Consider the following 11657-nt stretch of genomic DNA (forward strand, 5'->3'; position numbering starts at 1 on the left):
AATTACTTATTCAATGATCTTACCCAATTGGTCGGTTATAAGATCGTGTATTAATTATAAACCAGTTTTGCTGTTAGACATCCATGTTCCTCATACATTTCCTTAGAAAAGATAAATTTTTGTCGGGAGCATAGACTGATTATAGCGGGGTTTACAACCCACACGACGCACATCCGGGTGCGGTCTTTAAATACGGCATTTTTTGGGCCACTAACAACATTTTATTAGCAAGGAGTTGTTAATTATTGTTGTTAAGCCGTTACTGATCCAAAAGCAAAGTTTTTAATAAAGCATAAAGGTTGAAAGGCTTTTTAGAAGATGCGGAATTGAACCATATTACCTACCTTATAATATTCTTTGTGACGAGTACTTTGCTACCTACAGCAGAAACGTTCGAGAGGGATAAGTTCGTCCCATTCCAAACTTAGTAAATTCATGGGCAAACGAGGGCCAAAAACGAAAAGAAATCTTTTTGAGTTATTCTTTACCAAAGACACGCTGCTCCCAACCCAAAAGACAGGAAAACATACAGAGAAAGAAAATGGCGGGGAAGTGTGATTACCGGAACTTTTATGAAGAATCAGTTAAATTCAAAATAGGAACAAGTAGTACGTGAATATTGTGGTACCTACTCGATGTCAATACACTTAGGTTCCTATTACGTTTAATATGAGCGATCGTCGAGAACCCTTTCGGATTTCTCTACTCCATGAAGCATTTGAATGATATACATTGATACGGCCAGATTTACTGGAATTGGGTAGCTAGGCACTAAACTTTTGATGGGTAAAAACCATGGAGTCTAATAATTACCCGCGTATACGTATAAGATGCTTGGCTTCGCCACGAAATTGTGACTACTAAGCCCCACACGAACCTTAGCAAATGCTAAGTGTATATACTTTTCGTTTCGCCAGAAGGTGTAAGGAAACCACGGACGTCAAGGAAACGCACCAACAGTAGTAAAACGAACGCACTGCAACAGATACAAGAGTGATATTAGGCTATTATATCGAGAGGTCCAATCCACGAACATTTCCAAAAACCAAGACCACTTCCCTAACACAAATGTTTCACCCAAACGTGAACAACACGCCTATACCAAAATGGATATGTCCAAAACCAATGCCAATTTCCTCTTCATAAGAGCTTAACCTATTCAAAATAGAGGAATAGGCTTTTGCAGAATAAGGCACAATCCAATCGTCCCAACTACAGTAGACGCGCCTACCCTCTATTAGTGTTGAGTAATACTTAAGTACCAGGGTACTTAAGTACATAATATGTACTGGATACTTGTACCTAAGTACTTTATTTGCGACGAATTAGAAAGTCCTTGACATTGAAGTACGTACTTGATACTTATACCTATACAAACTACAAAGTGCACTAGGCGACTAAATTTTAAACCAGAGGGTGAACAAGTTAACTATATGTGGTTACTGTGGGTGGTTTTATAGAGATTATAGCAAAGAGTAACCATAATACTCTTTGATTATAGGTGAAAACGCCCCTTTGCGTCGCCTTGGTGAACAACCCATCCTTCATCACTCACACTGCAGCATAAGAAAAACTATGAGGGGGTAAAGGGGAAAAGAGATTCGGCGTAACAAACCCGAAACAGAAATACGCATCTTGCTGAAAATTGTCACAGACAAACTCCACTGTCAGAACACGCTAACGGAGCTTTCGACCTCTCAGAACTTATAACACGAGCCACGAGTTCCCGTCTCTCACTGGGTCCCTCGACTTTTATCTCAAGAAAAATTTACCGCTGAATTTACATAGTGTTCCACAGAGACATCCTCAAAAATATTTTGGCAAAGTTCCCTGTGGGAAAATATGATAAGTCTGCCCATTTAGCCACGATGGTAAAATGTAAGGGTAAGTGAAGTTTTCATTGAGATCCCTGACACATTTATTCATTGTAACTTTGCTGAAGGGGGGAAAAATTGCCTTTTTTGGCACAACTCGATCATGAAAGCTCACCCTCAGAACAATTAAAACTCGACGCCATCTTAAATAATATATCCTCCCCCTCCCTGAGGCAACTAGCTCCAGGTTTTCATGGAAAATTCAACTCAAAAGGCATATGCTGTTAGAGTGTACCCCTCTTTTTCGAGTTTCTTAGTAGTAAATATTGCGAGTTCTAAGTGAATTTATCTATACGGGCGATCCTTTCTGGGACAATTACTATAGAACGAACATTCTGAATGGGAGCATCCGGGGCCGAAGTTGCACTGTGGAGGGAATTTTCTGTGTACCTACTTACATTAAAATACATTACTTTTAGATGCAACATTAACAAAATGTTATTGGGGCTGTTGGAAAAACTGCATTCCTCTTTCCACCAAAAAGTCGCAACCGCATTTTAGGGAAATGTTCCCTACCCTACCACCATCCTTTTAAAATAGGTGAAAGTAGAGCCGACAAAGGTCGTTTGCCTATTTTTAATTGAATAATTATTAGAGAAAGGTTTACATTACGAGAGGATACAAACGTCACTTTGCGGCACCGTTTTTCAAATACACGAACAAACATTCGCATCATGGGTGTGCAGTTTTATGGAGAGGTCCAGCACTGTATTTCACCATAATTATTATTGTCACATATGCACAGGTTGAATACCAAAGCACACATATGTACCTACCATATTTGATTACGTCTTGATGGCATATTTTCACAAACCACAAGAGGGTCAGAAGAAGCTATATTATATTGGAAACGTAAACTATAATTTGCTTTGAATAAAAGAGGTCCCATCGTTTTATAATTACCAATTTATTATAAAAAAAGAACGCATATTCCTCATACTTAAATGAATAAAAAATCAAGAGTTAACAATGCAGTCATTAAAAACCCTGTGTTTGATAATCATTTATATCTGTGAGAGAAAAAGTTTAGCACAAAAATCTCGAATTGCAGTAATTAACTTTTCAAGATTCTTGTTGTAACAACCTTAGAAAAGCAATTTTTCATAAATTTGCTTTTTGAGTATGAATGACATGACCAAAATTTTTTTTATCATCACAGGCTTTACAACTCAACTACCTAGTATCTACCTACAAAAATAAGAATACTGCATAAGTGCATATACTAATCATTCCTTTATCATATTGTATATTTAACACCAAACTAATTGGTGCCTGGATGTTTATAGCAGACCAGTTATTTAATTTTATGTCCAACTGTACCAGTTCATAATCCTAAGGGCTAAATGGTCATGTGTCAAAGTCAGCATCTGTTGTTATATGGGAAAAATGTGATAGGATACATTTCCTTGTAGCTACAGGACGAGTTTGTTTTCCAACGGTTAGTTTATCAACAATTGCAGTTTTACTAACTCAATTATAAAGGCATCAGTCCAGAAAAAAAATTCGAAAATTGCGTAACCACTACACCAAATGGAGCTCGTTCTCCATTTTGGACTCACAGTCTAGGTACTGTTTAAGATCCAAATGTTAAACATCAGAAAGAAACCACTCTGTACAAAAGTTCAGTTGGACATAAAATACTGTACGTGCACAACTTTGGCTAACTGACATCCTGTCTAAAATTCATCCTAGTACCTACATTTACCTTATTAATATTCAATATATCTTCATTGCTTTGATTGAAACACAAACTGAAAGCTATATAACCGGAGCGCCACTGTGTAATGATGTGGTGTACTAGAATGCTTTTAGACAGAATAACCTGTATTATTAAACTAAGAAGCGTTTGAACATAGGCAAATTAATTAGCAACCTAGATTACCAAACTGTGCTGTAAACGGTAATGCACCAACTTTTCTGTTCTGTTTAGTACTGTTAAGTGGTTGTTTCTTCTCCCGACAAATTTGTAAAAAACATACAAACAGTACAGTTACACCAATACATAATCACAGTTACATATAATAATCAGCACAAAAGTGTTACAAATATTTGTTACATAATAACAGTAGAAACAGTTGTACAAACAACATTAGGCATAATGGGCGGGGTCTACACATGTAACGTCAAATGATCTTGTTCTTGATCATCTCGATTTGAAGACAATAAAGTCAATTACGTTTAAAGACATTATGAGCGTAAGCATATTGTGCTGGTATTACATCTGTGGGGTGCAGATACACATTTTTTTCAACATGGATGAGAGAGGATAATTGTCACAGAAATATCGCATATTTTAATAACCATATAGATCAGGCTATGGAAGGACATACAGAAACCTACTTTTTCTAAATTTACACACTTTAATTTTTAATCATACAGGGCCAATAGGTATTTTGAATAAATCACCCTACAGTTTATTGAAAATTTGGACCTAATAAATATTAATAAGTGCAAGACATGTGAAAACCTGCAGGAAAGTTGACTCTTTGAAAATCAAAGGGAGATCAAAAATTGAAAAGCCAGTGTGCTACTACTTCTATTTTCCGTATGTCCTTAACGCCTTAGCATTAATTGACACTGTACACTTATCTATTATTCTGAAATATTGTAGATTAAAAAAATGTGTATCATAGAATCTGATACAAGAATTATTCAATATGCATTTCAATAATGTTACATTAGAATTATCGTATGAGAAGCTGAAACATTAAAAGTATACATATACTTCCAGGATAAATTGTGCTTGCATTGCGTATTCATATCATTATTTAGAAATAGTAAGAAGTGTACAGAGTGTACCAAAAAGATGCAGGTACTCAACAGTATTATTCAAAGTTGAATTGGTTTATTTGTTTATTCACATCCTTAATAAATTATGAGGTTCAGATTTTTTGGAACTCCCTGTAAATACTATACCACATATTTTTAACACATAGTGTAGTCCCTCTCCCCAATAACGAAACCTGTTGGAAACATCAGAATCCCAACGTTTTTCAATTCTATCACGAACTCATAAATAACCACAAAATTACTTTAGAATTTGATATTTCGGTTATACTTTTCTAACGCACTAGCCTATTAGATAAATCAAAATCCGACTCTTTTGAACGATTAGTATTGACTTTTAAAGTTTCCAAAAAAATATGTTTTATCATTTTAAAAAGCTTTCTTTAAAGGATTTGGTTAAGGCATATATGAACTTTTGAGCATATACTGATCTGTTTTTATCAATTAGAACTTGGATTCCGACTCTTTCTTAGCGCGAATGCCAATATAAACCGAATAACTCAAAAAAGAAAAAAAAAAACTGTGATCAAAACCATTTATTACAAATAAATAAAATACAAAAATTTGGTTTAAACTAGAATAAATGTCATCCGAATTATCATTGGCAGTGAGTACAACTCATCTGCTATCACTTATTTTATATTAATAAAATATTTGTTTGTTTCATGTATTAATAAAATACATTCATTTTAACACGCCTTTTATGTAACCCTAATTGCTCCTTAATAATATATTTCAAATGGAACGTACTACATGATAGGTTTGCAGTTTGAAACTGTGGCACCACTTATTGCAAAATGTCGACTTTTAATTTTAAGTACTCAAAATTGTGAATTACGATTGTGCATTCTTAATTTTATGCAAAATGGCCATATAGTATAAGGATTATGTAGAACTAACATTAACCAAAAAGGATCAACATTTGATTTTCTGTGCCTACTTCAAGTTCCAATTAACCAATGCAATACAGTTAAATAACACATTTACTAAATCCTATCATGCAAACATAAAATTTTATTCGGTGGTGTCCGAATCTATTCATGGGGACGGTTAATTCCAATTTAATGTAAAGCTGATTGCTTGCACCAATCACGAATCATGCAGTTCTGTGTCACTAAAAACTAAAAGTTTAAAGTAGCATCAAAGCATTTTTGAATATGTCCATTCAAGCTGTTTAAATGAAATGAATGTTTTGGTATCAAATTAGTACCAAATTTTGGTTCGGTTGTACTGCATTGGTTATACTTTAAGCACATGTACAACTGTGACATGAAAAAATTGGGTGGATTAATAGTATTTAACAATTTCTGTATTTACATTATTCAGTATAAAAGGGCGAATCGTCTAAGTGCATTTATTGTCAAAATGATCATAACCACAACCATTTTTGGTTTAGACGAGTGTTACATGGTCCAACTTATAAATAATTGACTTTTGTTTTAGAATGAAGTTTTCACATGCTGAAGTAGGCGTCAAAGGTAGAAATACTGATATGAATTGTTTATTGACTTTCCTTGTGATCTGGGTTAGGATAATATTGACACTTTTTTGTATTGATACTTTCAAAAGTTTATCAACCACATTACGAAAGAAGGGGTAAGAATACACATCATACTAATCATGATCAAATTGTAATTAGAATTCTGAAATTCAATAAGTAGTGACAATATGCTTTAAGACAAAGTTCAGTTGGAAGGTTTATTTGGCAAAAGAAGGGTTGAAAAAAGATACAGTGACTTTATGAAACTTAACCGTCATTATCTATAGTTTTGGATTTAAAAATTCCTACATAATCCTTCATCTTAGTTTATTTCGAAGTATTACTGGTTAAGTAAGTGGTCTCATAAGACTACTTAGATATTTATGGTTTTTAAGTACGTGTCAAAAAATAAAAACAGATTATTGCTATAGTGCAATTTTTAAGTTCCCTTACACAATATTGGTACAAAAGGCGAAACAAAGACAAAATCAAAAAGAGAACTCTCTGCATTCTACCATAGTGGTGTATATGTTAATAGTTAAGTGTGCACTCATATGCAAGTATTAGGCTTTATTAACCGAATAGGTGCAATAGTAAGTGGCTATTATGTTTACTGCCTTGCTAAAATATAATGCTAATTTACATTTTTATTAACATTGTACTTTTCAAACTACTTGTTCTCGATGAAAATCTAAAAAAATCACGTTGCATAGTTCTTTCTTAATACTTAGCTAATTTGTACAGTGTCTACAGCATATCCAGAAACGCCTTAAATTAGTAATATCATATAACAATAGTCGTCTAGCTAATCTGTTATTCCCAAAAAGAACTGAAAGAATATGCTGTAATTAATATTGCAATACTGTTTAAGCACCATCAAATGATTCATACGAAATACATAACCACTGTTTGTTTGAAGCAATAACTAATGGTTAATAAAAATCTAACCATCTAAATTAATGTTTTTCAAAAGTTAGATACCTTTAGTAGTAAAATTTCAAGCTCATCTGCTACTAAATAGCTACCGTTCAAGAAATAATAGCAGCATTAGGATAAGTAACATAAACTAAGTAAGCACTTGAACTTTGCCAAAAAAAATAGGATCCATTTGACTTTCTCCAAATAAACTAAGGCAAGAAGTTACTTTGGAAGCAACTGGGATAACTAATCGGTGTTATACAACAAGTGTCAGATGAAATGACCATTTAAAATGATCTAACTGTGCAAAATTGCCTAGGTGTTATTCTAATTATAACTGCCCTTCCTTTTCTTTCAAACTGATATTGCCACACGAAACAGCATCATTCTGACAGTTAGGGTCATCCTCTTTGTTTTCGCATGATGCCTTAGCAGCCGTGGATTTTAAATCAGTACCACCAGGTGGGGAGTTAGTTTTAAGGCCGGATGTAGACGGATTTGGAGAAGCAGGAATTTCGTACGTTGAAACAGAGCTAATATTACGCCGATGACCAGCTGTAAATCCTTTCTCTTCAAATACTGTAAGCCGACTTATACAAAACTCTGAAATTGAAAAATGCTACTCACATTTATCTAAACTAATAATAGAGCCAACAATTTCGTTTGCCGTCATTCCTGCAATTTCATCCATTTGCCGGCGACGTCTAATCAGCCACCAATCGGTTATGAAAATTGCTAAAGCCAGAATTTTAATTCCGGCACATAATCCGACGTACTTATAACGAAATTTTTCGATGTCGTACAAGAGACATCGCCCACCTTTGGTACCACACGTACTCTTCCAAAGCAAGCACGTAGAGTCTATTAGGTTGCCAAACAAAATCGGAGCGGGTATATAACCAAACAGTCGAAATATTACAAATTGCATTCCTAAAGCAAACGACCTCTCTTCCTCACCGACGGATCTGCAAATACGAAATTTAATACGGGAACAGGTCGTTTACTACGGTTACCTAAGCACAATCATTAGTAATGGCATTTGAGTTACAGCTACAATAAATGTCATAAAAAACAATAAAATCAGAAATGGATAAATAGTATGGCAGGAAGAGTTGCATGGACCAGCAGTAGCGACGGGAACTACTGTGACTTCAGCATATTCAGCATCGGCAGTTCGAGCACCCAGTGTAACTGCAGATGTTGTCCCCGTTATTAAACTCATATTACCGTGTATGCCTGCAAAAAACTATGTTTCCAAATAGAAAACTATAAATAAACTTACAGGCACAGTTGGTGTAATTGGACCTTAAAATGGAGGTGCAACCGGCGTGACACGGACTAAAATAGGTTAACCCATTATTTCCACATACAGGCTCAACGTCATTCATGCTACATTCACATCCAAAATTACAAGATGACGTAAGATTCACTTGGAATGGTTCGGTATGAGTACTATTAAAATATGGAATCGTAGTGCCGGCCATTTTGAGATTGTCGCAGCCCAAGAAGAACAGCAAGGCGTAACAAGAGAGACAAATAAAGTTGGCAAAAAGTACAAATTGTATCGCTCCTTTCGGTCGCAATTCCATACGCTTCAAAATGCAACCACCCATAAATATGCCAATGCACGCACCGGGTATAGCGATGGAACCTAAAACAAAAATTATTACATCTTCTCTTTCATGCCAGTCTTTAATATCGGTTATATTTTTGCCAAGGAAGTAATTTTGATAAAAGGTTGTGGGCGCATGCGCAAATGAACTTTTTTTCACAAATGAAAAAAGGTAATATTAGAAGACGCATTCAGAACACCTAACCAGATAGGGTGAAAATGAAAAAAATTCCAGTAAAGTCTTACGAGGCGTTTTTAAACTGCACCTAATGGATTGAAAAAAAATGGGAGATACCTATCTAAAAACCAACTGCATACGTAACTCTTTCCACATAAATGTCCACGTTGATTTTACTTAGACCAAGAAAAATATAAACTACAACCTTCCGATCGAGAGTTATCGTGCGCACAGACGGACGAACGTAGAACGGTCACAATTTTGAGAGAAAGGAAATAGTACTTCCTCCAATCAAAAATTGCGACAAACCGGTCAGTAATCAAAATATAATCAACTTGGTGAAATGTGCGCATGCGCAGGATCCCCTTTCTGCAAATATTATTGTGCAATTTTTACAATTTCTAATCAAACCAAACGTAGTGCTAATGTCAAATTTCTTATCTGAATGTTAACCACATTTGTGTTTCTACTGAAGCCAAACGTAATGCCCATGCCAAAGGTGTGCATTTTAATTTTGGAAATATTTTTCTGAAATTCTAACCAATAAAGACCAGTTTCAAAAATTAATTGGACGCATGCGCAAAACACGCAAGTTTATTCTCATATTCCCTTTTGTCCAATGGACGTACTAAGTATGTTAAGATTGTCATGTAAATTATATAAGTAAATTTTACTTTGCATCACCTGGAAGTACAGGAACACAGGCATCAACATTATTTATTAGTGGACGCAAAATATGTAGGATAGGATAAGGATCTTCTGGAATTGGGTACATACTGGTTTTTGCAAGTCTTTTGAATTCTTTTGTGGTGAACGTGAATTTTTCTTCGGGAAAAATAACATCCTAGTGAGCGAGTATTCCAGCAGTGGCGAATTTTTCCCGGTGGAGAGGGGAGGGGGATCTCAGAGGCGTATTTACTTGGGACCAGCAGGAATCTGGGTTTATATCAGTCACTCCAAGAGAGACTCGTTTTCTCTAGTTCTTCTGGATCAAGTTGATCGGTTGATTTTTTAAGAGTAGGGTCCTAGTAAGCAAGTATGGCGAATTTAGCGAGGATGCAATTCTTTGTGAATCGAGTTGTCTTGAACGTAAATTTTTCTTCAAAGGTAATGTTGTGAGAGAGTGTCTGCAGGGGAGAATATTCTTCGGATTGTACTTTTTGACTATTATGTATGTAGAATGTATATACTATCTACAATTTACGTACTGTAGATGGCGTAAATACTGTAGGTACAAATGGACTGAAAATGTACGAGGGTGGTCTGAAAGTTTCCGAGCTCAACGTCAAGATGGCAGCAGTCGTCAATAAAATCTGTTGGCGCAGTAAATCAGTTTTGGCGAAGATTAATACTGTAGATGAAACTTGGATACACTATTATACAGTCAAAGCAGTGGACTGCGAAGGGAGAATCAGCTCCAAATAAAGCAAAACTGTTTTTCGGCTGGGAAAGTGATGGCGACTGTTTTTTGGTATAACCATGGAGTTATCTTAATGGATTAGCTTCAAACAGGAGAAACCATTACAGGAGCATACTACGCATCATTACAAGTTTAAAGGCAGAAATTGCGGAAAAAAGGTCACATTTGCAGAAAAAAAATTCTGTTTCACGAAGACAATGTACCGTCTCACACCTCTGTGGTTGCCATGACGAAAATCCACAAATTACGATTTGTACTGCTTGACCACCCTTCTTATTCACCAGATGTAGCCTCACGCGACCTCTTTTTGTTCCCTAATACAAAAATTGCGCTCGGAGGACAAAGAGGAAGCCATCACATTCGTAAACAATTACAAAAAAACTTTCTTGAGAACTGTACAACAGTACTGACAACAATAGTGACTTGTTAAAAAATGGCCACGAAGAACTGAAACTTATACAACAGGGGCGGAATTAGGTTTGGTATTATTTTATTCGAAAATTCAGCTGAGAGAAATAAGTATAAATGCGAGTAAAAGTGGGCCTGCTGGAGCAGCAAAAGGCTACAAGTTTGAACTCGAGTGAAAATAGACCTACACTGTCCAAGCGTAATGCGTAATAAACAAATAGTCAAATGCAAATCATTAAATATATCAAAAATATTGAATACTTTAATAAGTTAATTGAGATGGAAGGGAGATGACCAAAACCGATGTCGCGCATGCGCGCCTTGATTTCTCTTCTGTTAACATATCAAGATCTAAAATTTCAAAAAAATTATGTATTACTCTTGAGTTATCGAAATTTCAGTTTCCAATCAATGTCAAACAAAATGTCTGAACTATATCTTAAACCGATACTTACCAGTAAACACACTCGCTTGACTTTTTCCTAAACTGAACTGTGTTTCTAAATATTTAGGTAAGAATACAACAAATCCAGACACTATAATGAGTTCCATACACGCGCCAAGACACGTTACAATGTAAATTGGATTACACACCAACCTCCACATTGATTGAGGAATATCTGCAAAGGAACCATCAGAAAACGATTAAAAAGTACGTGGAATACCTTTAACATCCTTGCCGTATCCGCTATCATTTTTTGTTGTGTGTTGAACAGGTGCAGTCGACGCAGAAGTATTATTGTTTCCATTGGATTTGGCAGCCGCCTTCTCCATAAGTCTTATTTTTTCTTTTTCGTGAGTTAATTCTTTTGGAAATGAGAAAAATGGTATTGATACCAGAATCAGTAATAGTCCACCTAGTAAAAATCCCCCCCACCACAAACCCACCCACTTATGATTTCCAGGATCTGAAATCAAAGTGTTATTACAAATTTTGATACTAACAACAGACAAACCGATTGATATAATTTTGGAAAACG

General features: G+C 35.4%; 1 protein-coding gene across 1 annotated transcript; it reads right to left on the reverse strand.

Moving 5' to 3' along the window:
* Nucleotides 1-5182: 5182 nt before the first annotated feature.
* LOC116165826 (solute carrier organic anion transporter family member 5A1-like) lies at nucleotides 5183-11652 on the reverse strand (the record flags this gene model as incomplete). Its single annotated transcript, XM_031480513.1, has 7 exons — nucleotides 5183-7638; nucleotides 7687-8024; nucleotides 8073-8295; nucleotides 8342-8710; nucleotides 11133-11297; nucleotides 11343-11585; nucleotides 11634-11652. Coding segments are annotated over 7 exons (1605 nt in total), but the record flags the coding sequence as incomplete, so codon positions are not given.
* Between the last annotated feature and the right edge of the window lie 5 nt (nucleotides 11653-11657).

Source organism: Photinus pyralis, unplaced genomic scaffold (assembly GCF_008802855.1).
Source record: "Photinus pyralis isolate 1611_PpyrPB1 unplaced genomic scaffold, Ppyr1.3 Ppyr1.4_LG3a, whole genome shotgun sequence".
Lineage (NCBI taxonomy): Eukaryota > Metazoa > Arthropoda > Insecta > Coleoptera > Lampyridae > Photinus > Photinus pyralis.